We start from the raw sequence: 19227 nt of genomic DNA, 5'->3' as shown, positions 1-19227 counted from the left end.
ACAGGAGGATTGCTTCAAATTCGAGGCTAGCCTGTCTCTGTAACTTGGGGCTATCTAGCTAGACCCTATCTCAAACTAACAACTCAAATAAAATGGTAGGAAAATCCCTGGTGTGGGGCTGAGACAGGAGGTTGACACCACATTCAAGCGTGGCCCACCTGGGTCAGCTGTTATCACTGATGGCAGCACGAAGCCCTAAGCTATTTTGTTTCAGGCAGCTTAGTTGCGATGCTGGGAAGAAAAGCCAAATTGCAAAGCCCTCCTTAAGGTGGCAGTTCTGGGGGTTGGGGATTTGGCTCAGTGGTAGAGCGCTTGCCTAGGAAGCGCAAGGTCCTGGGTTCGGTCCCCAGCCCCGGAAAAAAGAAAGGAAAAAAAAAAAAAAGAAAAAAAGGTGGCAGTTCTGTGCCCTAATCCAGAGCCAGTGCCCTCACTGCTCCAGTTGGGTCCTGAGACCCCCCCCTCCTCCAGGAGCCCCATACTCTGAATAGGGAAGTCCAGGAATATAAAAAGCTGCGCAAGGCCCTGGGTTGGTCCCCAAAAAAAAAAAAAAAAAAAAAAAAATAAACACAAAAAAAAAAAAAAATATAAAAAGCTGCTTCCTGACACTGGGTCACTTCGTCTTGGAGTTCTCCCCAGGCAGGAGGCTAAACCTTCAGAATTGGGGTGCGTGGCCCCTGCAGTGTGCACATTCTGTGCAAGAAGTTCTGTGAGTTTGACAGCCAAGTATGTCTTGCAGATAGTCACCTGGCGTCTACAGGGTTACTCAGAGGGAGCCGCCTTTACCACGCTTTTCTCTAGAAAGGGCAGCCAGTAGGAACAGGAAGGGGATGTCCACCTCGCAGGCACCAGGCAGGGCCTGGGAGTTGTTCGCTCAACCCTGCCCTGCTATGCCTGGGCAAGCTGCCAACATGCTGTCAAGTCTCTACCTCCAGCTGCCTGTTTCCAAGCCAGGCTCCCAGTGGTGTGGGACTCTCAGAGGCCTCCCAGCATGGGGGTTGGAAGCTGGAGTGACAAGAGGGCCTGACTTCCCCTCCTGGCTCAGCTCTTCCCCAGGAGGAGGTCACTGGCTCTTTGGAAAGGAATGTCTGCAGGAAGCCTGTGTGATAGATACTCTTTGTTTCCTCTGTCCTTCCAGACTAGGCTTGGCTAGCCAGGTGATGGGTTGGTCTAGCTTGAATGAAGGACAGACATGGCCAGGACAGGCAGGAAAGATGGGGACAGTCCTAGGCTTACTTCCCGACGCCAGGTTCCCAGGGGATGTGGCCAACCTTGGAAAGGTGTTAGAACTGTCCAAGGTATTAGGCCCAACCGGGACCACCAAAGAGGTAGGTTCAAGCAGACTCTTAGGGAGATCTTACAGAGGGAAGAAAAACAGGAAATGAGGTGGGGCCCCAGGCAAAGAGCCTCAGTTTCCTGCATCGCTTGGCCCCATTCCTAACAGGCTGGCTCCTCAGATCTCTTTCCTTCCTTGCCAGCGTGTTAGGAATGGAAGCCAAACTTTTCAACCTGCTAGGGCAGAACTCATTGTTGAGCCACGCCCCCAGCTCCTCACTGGGGGATTCTAGGCAGAGCTCCGCCCGCACCACGCCCCCAGATCCTCACTGGGGGATTCTAGGCAGGGGCTCCTCCCCGACCACGCCCCCAGCCCCTTGTGGTTTTGTTTGTTGGATGTTTTTGAGACAGGGACTTTGCTTAGCTCAGTCTAGTGCCAAGCTTTCTTTGGCCTCAGCCATTCCTGTTCTAGGGTGACAAGAATGGGCCATCACATTCTCCCAGCCTCTGGTATCCGGCTGTGTTGCCTGCTTTGTGTTCCCACCGCCATGTGCATCCGTTTTCCCTTCCCTTGGTTTCAGCCGACATTCTGTCCACATTCATAAGTGCGAGCCAGCGCTGTGCCTTTGGCGCAGCTTTGTGGAGCTGGTGCTAGGAGCACTGCAAAATCCCCACATACCCTGGGAGGAGGGGTAAGGCTGTCACAACAGGCTCAGGGGACCCCATACAGAGCCATGAACACCAAGGAGGTGTTCGGGAAGACTCCAGGATCTGAATAACCACCTAGGCTGAGGTGGTAGGGTTTGTGCAATGTATTCTGAACCTCCAGGCACTCACCCCAGCACTCTACCCCTAGACAGTCCAGTGAGTGTGCCCCAGTGGGGTGACAGGCGTGCAAGCAAGCCAGACTTGCTACTTTACTGTCCCAGTCGCTGCGCAGAGTAAGGACAGAACCTGGGCCTGTCAGTGTCCTTTGCTGGGGGTGGGGAGAAGCCTGGGAGCAGTGGGCGTGACCAGGGTGCCAGGTCTGACCAGGCTGTGAATGTCCTGGCAGCCTTAGGGCCTTGTCCTCCTGACCAGATCACACCACACAAGGCCCACCTCCTTTGGAGTCCAGCTCTGTGCTTGCTGTCCCTAAGGGAGTAACAGGGGCTGTGCAGGGTGGCTGGGAAGGACTGGCACAGCCGTTGGTTCAAAGCCAGCTCCTTGTCCTAGTGACTGGTGAACCAGTCACTGGCCAGTCCCATGTCCTCTTCTCTGTCTCCTCTGACCCAGACCCTGGACACCTGGTCCTTGCTGGCAGGGACCTGGAGTTTGCATGGGGACTGTGACTTTTACTGTGCCATGAGGTACTGGGAGGGTTGTACCACATCGCCTCCTGGGGCTTGAGCAAAGAAACTTGAGCTGAGGAAGATCCTGGATTATCTATCCAAAGCCCAGTCACGGTGGGGTCCTCCTCAAAGGGAGACAGAAGCTCACAGCAGAGCCAGGGAGACTCTGTGTTTGGAGAGAGGGAGGAAGCAAGACCGCTCTTCTCTCCACACAGGGACAAGTGCCAGAGCCGCAGGCAGGGACTGGCCCAGCCATGCTGACCTTATTTTTTAACCCTCGTCAGACTCGTGACTTCTAGTCATGTAAGGTGACCAATTTTGGCCCTTTACGCTCCTAAACTGGCAGTCACATCTTGCGGCCTGCCTGGCTACACTGATCTAGGCACAGAGGAAGAAACTGAGACGGGCCCTGGCAGCTAGCAGGAGGTGGATCCAGGCTCGACGTCCGTGTCCCCTGGTTTTAACAGGCCCGTGGAAGGTACAACAGATATGTGTCCTGCCATGCTGGTCCACAGCCCACTCTGCAGTTCTTGATACCAAGAAGGCAGCAGTCGCCAGGCAACGCATTTGCTCCAGCCATTCCGGACCTCTTCTTCCGTGACGGAGGCGGGGCCCAGCTGCCGGGCCAATAGAATTCTAGGGGCTTAGGGCCCAGCGCCAACTCTAGCCAGTAGGTTGTTGTTAATGAGCGTCCTTAGCCACCCTTAGAAAAGGTAGCTGAGGTCAGCAGGCCTGCAGAAGGACCAGGGTATGAGCTGGGGATTGGGGTTCAGCGTGGCCAACTAAAGCCGGCATCGATCTCCACATGACTGGGAGACTCCTGGCCTAACCCTGGCTCTCCCAAGCCTACATTGTTCTTTTCCTTTTGGATTTTTTAGATGGGATTCTTGTGTTGATCTCCTGATCCACCTGCATCACCTCCTAAGTGCTGGGGTTGACTACACCGGGACGTCCGGCTTTGTGGGTGCAGAAGCTCAAACCAAGGGACTTAGCCATGCCAGGACTGAACTTCATCTTCCTTTCCCCAAATTAAGTTATGTATATATAATTTACTCTGAACAGCAACACAGACAAAACGCTGAATAAACACAAAGGAAGTGCAGAATGGAGACACCGGCCAACTTTGGATCTGAGGCTCATAAGCAACAGCCCAGGTTTCTGAGAAGGACGAGGGTAGGGAAGGAGGGACAGTGTGGTTCTGTCATGCAGACAGCTGGAGGCCAGAGCCTGAGCGTGACGCAAAGAAACCAGTTCCTAGGGGCTCACCAAGTACCAAAGTTTATCATTTTACGGCAGTTGAAATACCGACACCAACATTAAAATAAAAGCAAGTTTTACTCAGAAATAAAAAATACAAGAGACTGAATATACCAGTGGCAGAAATGGAAAATGACTCCTGCTCTACCCTCCCAGGGGTCTTAGATCTGCAAAAGGTTGTAAAGAAGTTCTTGCCGACCAATCCCTTCCTCATCATGGGACCCAGGGCCACTGCTTATGAGGGGGAAACTTCTTTGCTTGTGCTTGAACCCTTTTCTCATATTTCACTCTGTTTTGGCAGTAGACTGTCTAGGCCTCTGCTTGGGCGGGGTCTTGAATACTTGGTTCATTTAGAAGTCTTGTATTCCTAATAAGATCTGATTGTGGTGATAGCTGGCCTCCAGGCCTTGTCTTCATCCAGGATGGACGCACACTGTGCTGGAAGGAAGGATACATGTTCAGATAAAACAGTGGTGGCTCCCATTACATTTCGTGGTGAGGATAGTCATCTTTGAAAAGCATCCGTAGCTTGAACCAGCCTCCTTCTCAGAGCCCGCTTCTTTCCAGGGATGGCGCATTCCCATTCATCAGGTTTACCGTGCCATCAGGGTTCTTTGTTGGGACAGCCACAAAGCCAAAAGTGTCATCCTTCCTCCAAGCTTCCCTTTCCTGCACAAGTTGGCTGAGGGCGATGCCGACACATACAAAGTCCCTGCACAACCGCTGCCCGGACCGTCTGTGTCTGTGCGTGCGTGCGTGCGTGCGTGCGTGCGTGCGTGCGTGCGTGCGTGCGTGCGTGCGTGCGTGTGGCTGTCCTGGATCTCACTCTGTAGACCAGACTGGACTTGAACTTACAAACATACACCTTCCTCTGCCTCCTGAGTGCTGGGGATTAAGTGGGGCACCACCACATCCATCTATTAGTTAATTTTACATTTTTTATTCTTATAAGCACGTGAGTGTCTGACTATGCCACATGTGTGCAGGTGCCCACAAAGACTGGAAGTTAGCAGAGTCCCTGGAGCTGGAGTTAGAGGAGGGTGGATGCTGGGAACCAAACCCAGGACCTCTGCAGGAGCAGTTAGTGCTTTTTTTTTTCTTTTTTTTCGGAGCTGGGGACCGAACCCAGGGCCTTGTGCTTGTTTTTTTTTTTTTAAAGATTTTACTTATTTATTGTATGTGAGTCCACTGTAGCTGTCCTCAGACTCATCAGAAGAAGGCATCAGATCTCATGAGAGATGGTTGTGAGCCACCTGTGGTTGCTGGGATTTGAACTCAGGACCTCCAGAAGAGCAGTCAGTGCTCTTAACCATTGAACACACACACACACACACACAAATTGGGCTCTAGAGATTGCTCAATGGTTAGACTACTCATTGCTCTTCCAAAGGTCCTGAGTTCAATTCCGTGGTGGCTCACAACCATCTGATGTCCTCTTTTGGTGTGTCTGAAGACAGCTACAGTGTGGTGCTTACATAAATAAAATAAATGAATCTATAAAGATCTGTTAAAAATTATTTTAAGCCTTCACTCCCAGGACTCAGGAGGGAGAGGCAGGTGGGTCTCTGAGTTCAAGGGCCACCTGGTGTATGGAGTGAGATCCTGTCTCAAAAATAAAAATACTAAAAACAGCAAAAAGAACAAAATCAAAAAAATATTTGGGGGGGGAACAGGATAACATTTGAAATATAAATACATAAAATATACACTAAAAATCAGTATAAAAATATTTGTATTAGTGTTTTGCCTACACATGTGTTTGTGCACCACGTGAGTGTCTGGTACCCTTGGAGGCAGTTAAAGAGTGTTGGTGCCCTGGAACCAGATTTCCAGGCAGTTGTGAGCCCCCACGAACCAGGTCCTCTGAGAGAGCAGCCCGTGACCCTAACCATTGGGCCATCTCTAGAGCTCTGGACTTCATTCCTGGAACTCTGTTATTTTGTATGCTAAGTTAAAATTTTAACTGGAGGGTTAGAGAAATGGCTCAGTGATTAAGAGCATTCACTGGCTGTACTTGCAGAGGACCTGAGTTTAATTCCCAATGTTACAGGCTCCAGGCAACTGACTCCATGATGACAGTACCATTCCGGCTGCACGGTCAGCACATAGATAGCACCACCTGCCAAATCCGTCAAAGGCCCAATCCACCAAAGTCTGCGGCTCTGGGAAAGGCTCTGCAGTACTAACTTTGTTTTTCTGGCCTCTGTAGTTCCGCGTCTGGCTAACTGTTCTTGCTAACTGAGGTATGTCAACCCAGGATGTGGTTTTGTGCTTAAGAACTCACCCTGAGAAAGGCTCCAGGCTATACTGGGGCCTACACACACAGACTATATTACAGTCACTGGCCCGTAAAGACTTTTTTTTTTATTATTAATTTTTTATTTATGAATCCACTGTCGCTGTCTTCAGACACACCAGAAGAGGGGATCGGAGGATCCCATTACAGATGGTTGTGAGCCACCATGTGGTTGCTGGGAATTGAACTCGACCTCGGGAAGAGCAGTCAGTGCTCTTAACCCCTGAGCCGTCTCTCCAGCCCCCAACACCCCCCCCCAAGACTTTCTATCTGCTAAAACCTGTGTCTGAGTAGTCTTCTCTGGTTGATCCCCCACAACACCGCAGCTCACAACTTCCTGTAACGTCAGCTCCAGCAGATCCAATGACCATTCTGCCTTCGGTGCACATCAGGCACATGCATGTTGCACGGACACACATGCAGCCATGCCACTCATACAAATATTTTTTAATGTTAATTGAGTGAAGATGCATGCTGCTCTTACAGGGGCCTGAGTTTGGATCCCAGTCCTTGCACTGGGGAATCAAAGCCATCCATGGCTCTGGCTCTGAGGGGTCACTGCCACCTATGCTTGTACGCAACTTAAAAATAAAGCATTTTTAAAATTTTGTTTTCAAGACAAGTTTTCTCCATGTTGCCCTGGCTTTCCTGGAACTCACTCTGTAGACGAGGTCAGCCTTGAACTCAGAGATCTGCCTGCCTCTGCCTCCTGAGTGCTGGGGTCAAAGACACGTGCCACCATGTCCGGCATAATAAATACATCTTTGCACAAGTATGGAGGGGACTTCCAGGACACAATTCTCAGGGAGAATGAGCTAGACACAGGACAAACAGCACACGGTCTGCTCTGGAAGGTCCCTGGAGTCATTAGAGTCCCGGAGAGGAGAAGTGGGCTGGGTGCTGGGGCAGTGTCAGCTGCGGCAGAGTTCCAGTGTGGGCAGACAGAACATTCTGGAGCTGGATGGTAGAAACACCACACATCTCCTTTGTCTTAACCAAGGGGTGACAAACCAGTAACACAGTATGGTAGACGGCACCAATCTGTCCTGTTTGACCCAGGACCGAGTCTGTGTACTGGAGCTGCAAGTGACCACTGCAGCTGGCATTTTGGTTGTGAGCCTAGCCTTTAACGGCTGAGCCATCTCTCCAGCCCCATTTTGGTTTGTCTAGGCAAGAGGACTGACTGTACTGGCTGGCTTTGTGCGTCAACTCGAGCTGGAGTTATCACAGAGAAAGGAGCCTCCCTTGAGGAAATGCCTCCATGAGACCCCGCTGTAAGGTCTTTTCTCAACTAGTGATCAAGGGTAGGAAGAAGCACTGTGGGTGGTGCTGTCCCTGGGCTGGCGGTCTTGGGTTCTATAAGAAAGCAAGCTGAGGGGGTTGGGGATTTAGCTCAGCGGTAGAGCACTTGCCTAGCAAGCGCAAGGCCCTGGGTTCGGTCCCCAGCTCCGAAAAAAACAAAAACAAAAACAAAAAGAAAGCAAGCTGAGAAAGCCAGGGGAAGCAAACCAGTAACATCCTTCCATGGCCTCTGCATCGGCTCCTGCCTCTGGGTTCCTGCCCTGTGTGAGTTCCAGTCCTGACTTCCTTTGGTGATGAACAGCAATGTGGAAGTGTAAGGTGAATAAACCCTTTCCTCCCTAACTTGCTTCTTGGTCCTGATGTGTGTGCAGGAATAGAAACCCTGACTAAGACAAGAACAAACCAGTAACATTCACTGGCAGAGTTCCTAGCCTCATCCAGGGTAACAGTGATGGGGCTAGCCTCAGACACGCACAGGCTGTGGGTCAGGAGATGCAGAGGGCTGAGCACAAGGGGATGTCTGTTGATCTGGGTCAGGTCCATGAGCTGTGACTGGGCCACAGGCTTGTCACAGACTGAGACCAAGACTACAGCAGGCATCGGCGCCTGACCTGAAGAACACTGTGTGGGGGCTGGGTGGAGTGGGCATGGAGGTGACAGAACCTGCCTAACTCTGTGTCCTCAGGCAACTGGGTGCTGGGGAAGGCTGTAAATGGACTCTCCAATGGCCTTGCCTTCTCCTGAGACACGCTGGGGACGGCGTCCCTGTAAGTATCCCAGGATGAGCAAAGCAGTGGTCACTGGAACATCTAGGAAAATGGGCCATGCAGCCCAGGTGCTTCTGGACCATCAGAAAGGCCACCTAAAACACCCACACTGGACACAGTGCTGCCAAGGCCAGATCCAGCCAGTAAGGCAGACCAGGTCCCCTGCTACAGCCTGGGTATCATTCCAGAAGTGTGGAAGGACACCGAGGACACTGCTCAGGGACAAGGTCAGACAGAAAAGGTCACACATTGTAGGACTCTGTGACAGGAAATGCGCAGAGGAGGCAAATCCAGACTCAGGGTGCCATACCCACTGACAGGGCAGGGTGGTCATGTCCCCTTGCCCAGGGTTGCACCTGGGCCTTGTGGCATGGGTCACTGTAACCTCATTGATTGAACACAGGCTGACCTTCAAATCAAGTCCTACAAAACCCCAGGTCTGGGAAGGGCAGTGCCTGCTGTTTTACTTAGTTGAAGTAGACCATCCGACTATGCCATCGAGGGCCAGCACAGCAGCTTCTCTCCAGCACAGACTCAGGCTCTCCCCGTCCTATATACCTGGGAAGCTCGCGCCTCCCACACATCTCATTCCTCCTTAACTTGTCTGGCACTAAAAAACAACTGCTCTTCCCTCTGCTCTGGCTACTAATCCCAAGACCAGAAAAGCCAAGGAGGGAGAAAGCTTGGGGGACTGGCTCAGGGGCTTTACCAGAACTCGGTGGCACTGTCCTTCCTTAGCCCGCATTGCCCTCTATGGATGAGAAGCAGCATTGCAAGGGACACCTATGGGAACCGCCTCAGCCCACACTGAGACACACAGAGATGCCTTCAACAGCTGTTCCAGCATGGCACACAGAGCAAACTTGTCACCCTACAACTTGGGAGGCTGAAGCAGGAGGATCGGCATCAACTGGAAGTCATGCCAGTGGAAGTGGCTTGTTTCAAACCACCCCGAGGGGCCACACAGCTTATTCTAAACAAAGTTGCTCCTATGTTGGGATCTACAACCATAATACAAACATTGGAAAGAGACTCAGATGGTTGTCAAAACTGTATGCTGGGGCTGGAGAGATGGCTCAGCGGTTAAGAGCACTGACTGCTCTTTCAGAGGTCCTGAGTTCAATTCCCAGCAACCACATGGTGGCTCACAACCATCTGTAAAGAGATCTGGTGCCCTCTTCTGGTGTGTCTGAAGACAGCTACAGTGTACTTATATATAATAAATGAATAAATTAAAAAAAAAACTGTATGCTGGGGGTTGGGGATTTAGCTCAGTGGTAGAGCGCTTGCCTAGTAAGCACAAGGCCCTGGGTTTGGTCCTCAGTTCCGAAAAAAAGAAAACAAACAAAACAAACTGTATGCTGTTCACTTAAAAGGGAGGAGCTGAGGAACCAGCCAGGTGTGAAGCACAGCCCCCTCCAGAATTCCCCAGCGAGGGGCTGGGGGCGTGGTCAGGGGGTAAAAGAAGGAGTTTTCCTCTGACCTCCACATGCACAGAGGCAACACAACACACATTGTGTACATTCATGCAACAATAGGAAACCCCATCTCAAAGGAAAAAAAATTGCCAGCTATGCATTGTGAGCCTGCTTTCTGTGTGGTTTCCTGCTATCTTGAATTATTTGGACCCTTGGTGGTTGAACAGGCTGTTATCAAAGCTTGTCACCAGGCCATCGTTCAGGGTGGGAGTCGGACAGAAACAACAAGGAGCCACCCACAGTATGGAGAGGACCACTTTATTCTAGGCTTGTATGGAGGTGGGAGTGAGGCAGGTGGACCCCTCCCTGGGCTGCTGTGTGGGCTGCTGGGATTCGGCATGGTGGCCAAGTCTTGCAGTGAGAGATACATTCAGTCAAGCCTTGAGGGCTGGTCCTGGGTTTTTCCGGAGCTGGGCATTGGATGTGGTAACTTCTGGAAAGACCCAAGGGTTTCAGGGAAGGGCCAAGAGGCTCAAAGCTGGAGCTGGGGACAGTCACATCTTGCTACACCCTCCATGATATGGCAGAGAGGGCCCACAGGAGCCACACAACACATGAAGTTTTGCTACAGGATAGGCTGCCACTGAAGAGAGAAAGGTCCCTGTTGCCACCTTCCAGGCACCGCAGATGCCAGGGTGGCAGCCACATGTGAGTTCATCACTGGATTCCAGGATGGGCCCGACACTGTTCTCAGGAGGGCGGGCACTAGAGACCAGTTAAAAGTTGGGCTGGCTTGCACTTGGGAGGTGGATCTCTATGAGCTGGAGGCTAGCCTGGTCTACAAAATAATTTCCAGGACAGCCAGGGATACACAGTGAGAGCCTGTCTCAAAAACACCAACAAAACAAAACAAAAAACAACAAAGAAAAACAAAACCAAAAAATCAAAAAATGTTTCTGAATGGACTGGGTTTGGTGTCTTACATCTTTAACTGAGCAGTAGGGATGCAGAGGCAGGAGGATCTCTGTGAGTTCCAGACCAGTTTCAAAACCCAAACCAACAATGTAAAAACAGAGACACAGCGGAGCTGCTCTGTGTGTGCATCTGTGCAGCTGCCTGCTGGGCTGGTGCAGCTGCCTGGTTCTCCCTCTCAGCCCCCAGCGCCCCATGTCTGCCACCAAGGCTCCCCCAGGGGTGTGGGGGTCACACCTGTGTACTCACACTCAGGCAGCCAACACCTCCCTGTGTTACCATTTCTGTTTCGTGTTTTGTTTTTGTTTGAGGGTCTCACTGTGTAGCCCTGGCTACCCTGGACTTGCTCTGTAGATCAGGCTGGACTCGAACTCACAGATTCACCTGCCTCTGTCTCCTGATTGAAGGTGGCTGCCACCCTGCCTGGCTCCTTCACAGTTTTTAAGACAATCTTGTTCTGGGACCCTGGTTGGCCTGACGCCCATTGTGGAGGTCAGGGTGGCTGTGAGTTTGTAGCCATCCTCCTGCAGCTGCCTGCAGAGTTCTGGGATCACAGGCACGCATGCGGTGTGTACATTCTGACAGGCAAAGGCTCCTCAGAACACCCAATCCTGGGAGTCCTGGGGTGCCAGAGAGGGTGGCACTCAGAAGAGCCCCACAATTCCTCGGCAGGGCTGGGCAGGGCAGGGCATGGCACATTAGCACATCTCTGGAGGTACGCTGGCCGGCTGCCTATGTGGTCACTCACACAATGTGGCTGTAAACAGAGACCAGGCCGGCATGTGTAAGGGGAAGGGACAAGGGGTGGTTAGCAATGTCTCCAGACCCCGCCTCCTGCCAGAGGCCATGGTACAAACACAGTGTAAACCCAGGGGCTGAAAGCACAGTATCCGGAATTCAAGTTCAGCCCCTGGCTGCTGGCAAGGGGACCGGTGAGAGTCCAAGAGCTCACAGTCACCACGAGAGGGCGGAAGCCATGGCCTCGTTGCTCCTCAGACGATGGCATGAGGGTGGAATGCTCCTGAGAAACTGCAGCACAGAGCTCTCCTCGAGTCTCCGCAGCCAGGAGGCCCTCAGTGACACATCCGCGATGTCATCTCCTTCTGTAGAGACCAGGCAGGTATCAGAAAACAGGAGGCACGAGGCAAAGGCCTCACATAACCCAAGACATGGCAGACACTGAACAGTGGGCACAGGTGGGGGCAGCTCCCTGTCATGGTCAGACAGCCTGTGCCACTGATTTGGGTGATGTGCTGTGATGTCCTGGGTCACGGGCCGACACTACTTAGTAGGAAGGTCAGCAGTGGGAAGTGGACACACTTCTATCTGTAGGAGCCAGGAGCGGTGGCACATCTGTCATGGCATTGCTCAGGAGGAGGGGCAGGAGGATCATGAGTTCTAGGCCAGCCTAGGCTTCATGAGATTCCATCTTAAAACAACTACAAAAGCAGCCCATGGGGCTGACACGATGACTCAGGGAGTAAGGGTGATTGTGGCCAAACCTGACTACCCGGGTTTAAACCCCAGGTTCCATAGATTGGAAACTTGCAAGTTTTCCTGTGACCTGCAACCTTCAGGTGCATGCCATGTCAGCCATGTTCACACACAGAAATATACAGCCCAGAAAAACAAAAATGTAATACAACTAAAAGTTAAAAAGAAAGGGCACAGGCAGGAGACGGCTCAGCAGGTCTGAGTAGAGCTGCTCTGAAGCAGACCAAGTGCAGACATGCAAGGAACACCCTACAGAAAATAAAATTAAACAAGCCACGCCGTGTCTTTAGTCCCAGCGCTGGGAGGAAGAAGAAGGCAGATCTGACTTCAAAGCCAGCCCGGTCTACAAAGTCAGTTCCAGGAGAGCCAGGGCTACATGGAGAAACCCTGGCCTTACAAAACAAACAAAGAGGCAAGTAAGTTTTTTGTTTTTTTGTTTTTAAAGAAAGAAAAGGAAAAAAAGAAGGACAAACATTTTAAGCAGATGGCGCAGACCTATGACCCAAGCCTTGGAGGCTGAGGCAGGAGGATCACCTCAGGTTCCCAGCTCGTATAAACTATGTGGTGAACCATAGGCCAGTCTAGGTCACAGAATGGAAAAGGATAAAATCAATCAGTCAGCCAGCCACCGCGTGTTCTCTAGTCTGGAAACTCGGGGATGCTCAGAGGTGCAGGCCAGTGCCCCCCCCCCCGCCCCCAGTCGGCTCTGTGCCCTCTGTGAGTCACATGGATGAGATAGCCAACATGGCCCTAGAACATCCATAACTTTTGTGTCTGGAGGGCGGGCGCGCTGGGCAGGCTATGTGAAGATGCCCACCATTAGTACCTGAGCCTCACTAACACGGGGAGCAGAGAGCCTGTGGGTACCAGGCCCTGTGCCCTCTCACACAGGTAAGGCCAACTAGAGCCATGACACTCTGTCTCCCCACCTGTGTGACCCAATGCTGAGGATACCCTCGATCCCACCCAGGCAGGAGGCAGGAGCCCCTTCCCCAGCTCACCAGGGGCTCCAACTCTTTGGGGTCAATGAGGCTGAACTCGGTGACGAAGTAGTAGAAGTGCTTGTAGCAGGTGTTCACGTGCGCCTCGGAGCCCATCTGTGCGATGCGGTCAAAATGGTGGATGTACACGTGCACGAACACGCGGAAGAGCCGCGACAGGATCTTGCGCACTGCCTGCAGGAAGGTCTTGGGGAACGGTGTGCCTGGAGGTGGGCCGAGGAAGGAGACCCGTGAGAACCAGTCGGCCTGAACTGCACACCCCACCTTGGCCTAGGCAGCCTGGCCTGAGATACGCTCCGTTTTGAGTCGCAGAGGGGAGAATGGATGAGGCTCAGAGAGCTCAGGCGCATGCTCAAGGTCACACAGCTTCCTGCTGATCCAAGCACCACTCCCCACGGAGTGAGCCGGCCTTTGCCTGGGGAGCCTTCCTCTGGGGTGAGCCGCACCCATTCTGAGCACCTTGCTCTGCCCTTTCCAAAGCCCCAGGGAAGTCCTCCAGGCCCGGCAGCTGTCACCCTGTTACTGTCCCACTCCTGGGGTTCAGTACAGTCCTGAGGACACCAACCGCACAGCATGTAAATATATGATTTATGTGTGTCCCAGTACACAGGGACAGCCAAGGCAGCCAGTGTCACTTGATATCCTCGGGGGCCGGAGCTCTAGAAGGGTAGGTTTGCAGGCTAAGCCCGTGGGTCTCCACCCCTTTGGAAGCCACATATCAGATATCTCACATATATTATGATTCACACCCCAGAAAATGACAGTTATGAAGGAAGGAGCCACAGAAGTACTCTGTGGTTGAGGCCAGCACCAGGGTCACAGCCTTAGGAAGGTTGAGAACCACTGAGCTAGAAAGGTCGCTATGCCATGGTCCCGAAAGTCCACACCATGTCCTCTCCAGTGGCAGAAGGGAGTCTATAGCTGTGCTCGAGGTGAGGCCCTTCAGATGGGGTCATCTGGGGGAGGTGGGAGGGTGTCAGGCAGGAGGGTGGGGATGGGACACTGTGCTGTCATCTCAGAGAACGGAGGAAGGGGCCTGGAGCCTCTCCACACTGGGACAGGCGAGACACATGCCTCTGCAGTCACAGGCTGGACTCTGCTGCTTCTGCCTCAACTGTAGGAGGCTCAGGGAGGCCAAAGGGATGCTGGCCTTTGTTCTCTCTCCCTCCCTCTCTCTCTCTCTCTCTCTCCCTCCCTCCCTCCCTCCCTCCCCCCCTCCCTTCCTTCTTTTTGTTTTGTTTCCAAGACAGGGTCTCGCTGTGTAGCTTTCTGTCCTGGATCTCACTCTGTAGACCAGGCTGGTCTTGAGCTCAGAGATCCGCCTGCCTCTCCTGAGTGCTAGCATCAAAGGTGCACACCTCCCACCCCCCTCCCCTGTTCTGTGTTTTTGACTGGACCCACCCTAAACCCTGGACCACACCTTCGGTGGCAGCCCACATAAGGGCATGGAAGGAGGAAGCTTTTGCATTTGCCTGCTTGCCCTCACGCTCGCTGGTGTCAGAACCTACTTCTTTGGGATTCGGACATATGCTGAAGACCAGCTAAGGCATCTAGCCTCCTGGACTCTTGGCCGTTCTGTCTGGACGTGGCCCTTGCGGGACCCCGCTTCATTCTCACTAAGTTTCAGTCAGTTCTGTTCCTCCAGTGAGCCTGCTGAGTGTTGGTCCTGCCCAAGGCCCGACTTACACTACACACTTTAGAGTATGAATAAAAGTTAGGTGTGGTGGCAATGCCTTTAATTACAGCATGCTGGATGGATGGAGGGGCAGGTTGATCTCTGAGGATTTGAGGCCAGCCTGGTCTACATAACAAGTTGAGACTAGCCAGAGCTACAGTGACACCACGTTTCAACAACTAAGTAACTAAGTAACTCCAAAACGAATGCTAAAATGTGAATAAAAAACCAGGTGTGGAACAGCTGTGTTATCTCAGCACTTGTGAGTCTGAGGCAGGAAGGTCAGGAGTTCAAGACCAGCCTCAGCTACATACCACGTTCAAGGTCAATTTTGACTAAGAAAGTACTTGTCAAAATACAGAAAATAGGGCCCAGCAGGATGGTCCAGTTGGTAACATGCTGATGTTGTAAACACGGTGGACAGTGGGGTCCCCAGAACGTGCATAAAATGCTGGGTGTGGCGACACGCACCTATAATCTTAGAATGGGAAGTGTAACAAAAGGAACCAAGCAGCTCGAGAGACACTTTTCCCAGGAGCAGAGGGTTTCTCTGATGCAACCCAAGGGGATCCTCTGATTCCTGAGTGCACATGTACCAAGCACCTACACATACCCATGCATGCATGACCCCCCCAACCCCCGCCACACACTAAAAATCATCATGCGGTCCAGTGGTGGTGGCGCCTCCTTTAATCCCAGGCAGAGGCAGGAAGATCTCTGTGAGTTTGAGAGCAGCCTGGTCAACACAGAGAAACCCTGTCTCAAAAACCAAAAATAACACACACACACATTCACACACACAGCACACACACACACACACACACACATGCACGCACACACACAGACACACACACAGCAGACAGACAGACACACACACGCACACAGCAAACACACACACACGCATGCATGCACACACACACACACACATGAAGGCACACACAGGCACACACGCATGCACAAACATACATATACACACATACACACACATGAACGCACACACAAGCACACACAAAAAAAAACACACACAAACAAACACACAAAAACGCACATACAAGCACACACACAGACACACACAGACACACACACAGCAGACAGACACACACACGCACACAGCAGACACACACACACACGCACTCACGCACGCACACACACACAAACTCACAGCCACGGAGCCCATCTGGCCCTTTCTGCTCAGTGTGTGCTCAGCAGACATGGGGTCCTGGGGTAGCTGAGCCCCTCCTTGCTGTGAGTGGGCAGGGGTGCGGCCCCGACTCACCAACATTAGTGGGGAAAAGGTCCTCGTTGTTGATTTGCACCTCGATCCAGTCCATAAGCAGGTCCATGTAGCGGGGTGCGGACAGCGCTGTGGGCTTCCGGTAGCGCTGCTCGTCCTGCCAGCGGTACTCGTACTTGGGGCCCCCGGACATGACCGGACACGACTGCTCGGTGCAGCCGTCGCTGATGGTACCGTAGATGAGGTTGACGCGGTTGAAGAAGTCCACCACGTGCACGGCCACCCAGTCGTTGAGATCCTCGCCCGGCGGCAGCTGCACAGCCAGCCGCAGGTCCAGCCCCGCGTTCAGAGATGCCTGTGCGCGCTTGTGTAGCTCGAAGCGCTGCGTGCCAGGCTCAAACTTGCGTTTGGGCCTGAATGTCTTGTCCTTGTTGAACACTTGTTTCAGGAATGGGTTTGACATCTTAGTGGCACTTGATTCTCAGAACAGGGGCAGAGAGAGAGCCTGTGCTGTGGGTCCCCAGGAGCTGGAAAGAGAAAAGGACAGCATTAGTGCTGGGCTCAGGCACAGACCTGTCATCTCAGCAATCAGGAAGCTGAGGCAAGAGGATCGCCCCAAAGCCCAACGAGCCTGGGTTGTGGGGCACAGGGACTTTCCTGAGCTGTTCTAGAAACAAACGTCACACTCGCAGACTTCTAGCAGGAAACACCAAAAGAGGCAGGGTCCTAGGAGCCACGTGACCACATCACACAAAGTGATGGCCTCAGAGGTGCCTGTCTCCTCCTGACACAGACCAAGCACTGCTCTGACTGCTGCTTCAGGACACTTGGGGGAGCACATGGGGATGGCAGCGGGAAATGCCCGGGGCCCAGCACCTCAGGATGTGACTCATGTGAGCAGAGGTTCTGTACAGACAGAGGCTGCCCAGGACCAGCTGGACAGCCCTACCTTCCATAATTAAGTCTTTTCTCCCGAGAGCTGGGAACAGAACCTAGACTTCAGCCAAGTCAGTGGGCCTGCCCTCTGCCAGGGAGGACCCACAGCACCCTGCTCCCTGAGATGGGTTAGGCCGTACAGGAAAGGCAACTGGAGTTGAACCTTGGGGTGGAGCCAAGGGTGCTTGGGAAACTGTAGAGACAGTGCAGACAGAAGGGGAAGTTGGGATGGGGAGTGGCATGTGGTGTGGGCTAGTTTCTCCCACATAGGCAGCCCCACTTCACTCATGATAACAACTTGTGTGTCTTCTTTACAGACAGGGTCTCATGTAGCCCAGGCTGGCCTTCCAACTCACTATGCAGCGGAGGAAGGCCTCGAGTCTCCCACCCTCTTGCCGACCCATCATGAGTGCTAGGACACCAAGTACCACGCCGCACAGTTAACCCTCACAACATTCCCGTCAATCCTCAGCACACCCGCTTTTTTCTTACATTGTCTGTGGCCATCATGATGTGCCTCAGGGCCCCTCAAGGAGAGTGGACAGAACTGAAGTCACGCTTGCACCCAGCGCTATAATATCCCTGACTACAGAGCCCAGTGTGGACAAGAGGGAGACACAGGGCCTGGGTACCCACATGCTGGCTACAGCACCTGCACAGCAGGGAGAGCCCGACAGACAGCTACTGTGGTGGGGACGGATGGAAAGGGACACAGTATGGAGCTAAGTGATGGGAAATGTCGATGCCAGGGCTGGGGAAGGACATCGTAGTTCATAGGGTGATGGAATGTTCTAGAATTGGAAGCAGTAACTGCACAACTTAGCCAGAACTCAATACCGTGCTATGTGTCCTAGGCCTGTGGGTGGGCACACTGGAGACAAGAAGCAGAGATTGCTTCCCTGGGGCCCATGCTGTGCCAGCTCCTCCATTCTGAATCTGACTTCGGAGGCAGCACCACTCTGGGAAAGTCTAGGAAGTAAGATGGTTTATTTAAGCAGGAGCAGCTCAGGCCCAAGTGGAGGGAGGACTAGGATCGTTGGCCACAGACCTACTTCCAGGCCAGCCCTGGCTGCGTGAGACCCTGCCAGAAAAACAAGAGCTTCCTATGTGGCACAACCTCTGATCACAGCACACTGTGATCTCTGTGAGTTCAAAGCCAGCCTGGTCTACAGAGTGAGACCACAAAACCAATAAAAATAAATGGAGGCTGACAACTGTATGACAGTGAGCCCATGTGGGGGTCACCGTGGACACCAGTCAAGGTAGGTAGGGTACCCCGGATGCAGGAGCCCACAGACCAACTTCCTCACAGCATGTCCACCGCACCTCACTGCCATTTCACATCTGAGCAGTGCTTCACAGCCTTCTGAGGAAATGCTACCTCTATCCCAGACAGTTCTCCGGAGCCCCAGCCTGCTCTCAGCCACAGTGGCCACTGGCAGGTGCAATCCCTTGCCCCAAGGACCCTCCACATGGGAAACTGGGCTTTGGCTGGTTTCTCCTTGCTTCAGCCCCATGTCCCTGACCCCTTAGACAGGCAGATCAGCCGGGGGCCTCCCGAGAGGTGATCACTTAAGACAAGCCGCCAGTTTTCCCTTTTATCTTTCTGAGACAGGGCCTTGAGTAGCCCAGGCCGGCCTTTATACCTGGTTGTCTGTCTCCTGTCCCCCACACAGAGCCTTGGTGCCCAGCAGTCAGGGCGGAGCTGCGCCCACATAGCCTCACCACACTGCTCCCTGCTCTGCACACTTGCGGGCAAGCTTCAGTTTACTACAACGGTGGCTGCTGCTGGGGCAGGGTTCCTCTTGAGCTGGCCCCTAGGTTCTGCCTGGCTTGAGCTGAGCCAGCTACCACCTACTGGTGGCTGTCCATCTGCCTCAGGGATTTCCTGGGGACAATTCTGGGGATTCCCTCCAATGCTGTCACCAAGCTGTGTCAAGCAGGAGCTGGGTCCACCATGGGGAGGTGTCAAGGGTCCCTTGGAACTTCACGGCTTTGTCTGCCTCTATGTGATGCCAGCTCTGGAGCTGGCCACAGGGGACTACAGGAAGGAACGGCCCCTCAGCTGGGTCTCACCCCTCCAATGGGTGATGCCTCCAGGGGCCCGGACTAACAAGGTTCTGGAAGTGCCTCTCATTTGTCTGGTTCTCAGGCTTTATTTGAGACACTGTCTGACATTTGGCTCTGAGTCCTCCTGCTTCAGCCTCCCACAGGCTGGGCTGACGTCACCCTGGAAGCCTGCCGTGGGTCTTTCCCTCATTTTCCGATGGTG

General features: G+C 53.0%; 1 protein-coding gene and 1 pseudogene across 1 annotated transcript; both read right to left on the bottom strand.

Annotated features, from left to right (window-relative positions):
* Positions 1-3919: 3919 nt before the first annotated feature.
* Positions 3920-4607, bottom strand: LOC116906662 (annotated as a pseudogene).
* Positions 4608-9942: 5335 nt separating this feature from the next.
* On the bottom strand, positions 9943-17310 carry Mob3a (MOB kinase activator 3A). Its single transcript, XM_032907591.1, has 3 exons — positions 16062-17310; positions 13111-13313; positions 9943-11718 (listed from the first exon to the last, which is right to left on the bottom strand). Exons 1-3 carry the CDS (start codon positions 16480-16482, stop codon positions 11689-11691), a joined length of 654 nt encoding a protein of 217 aa, XP_032763482.1. The 5' UTR covers positions 16483-17310; the 3' UTR covers positions 9943-11688.
* Between the last annotated feature and the right edge of the window lie 1917 nt (positions 17311-19227).

Source organism: Rattus rattus, chromosome 1 (genome assembly GCF_011064425.1).
Source record: "Rattus rattus isolate New Zealand chromosome 1, Rrattus_CSIRO_v1, whole genome shotgun sequence".
Taxonomy (NCBI): Eukaryota; Metazoa; Chordata; class Mammalia; order Rodentia; family Muridae; genus Rattus; species Rattus rattus.
The sequence above is the reverse complement of the archived record's forward strand: the minus strand, read 5'-3'. Positions and strand labels throughout refer to the sequence as shown.

Excerpts from the sequence above, each read along its gene's own strand:
- Mob3a (XM_032907591.1), bottom strand. The coding sequence starts at position 16,482 with ATGTCAAACCCATTCCTGAAACAAGTGTTCAACAAGGACAAGACATTC. Across the intron at positions 13,314-16,061 it reads CCTTTTCCCCACTAATGTTG|GCACACCGTTCCCCAAGACC; the intron begins GTGAGTCGGGGC and ends GCCCACCTCCAG. Across the intron at positions 11,719-13,110 it reads CCAAAGAGTTGGAGCCCCTG|AAGGAGATGACATCGCGGAT; the intron begins GTGAGCTGGGGA and ends TGGTCTCTACAG.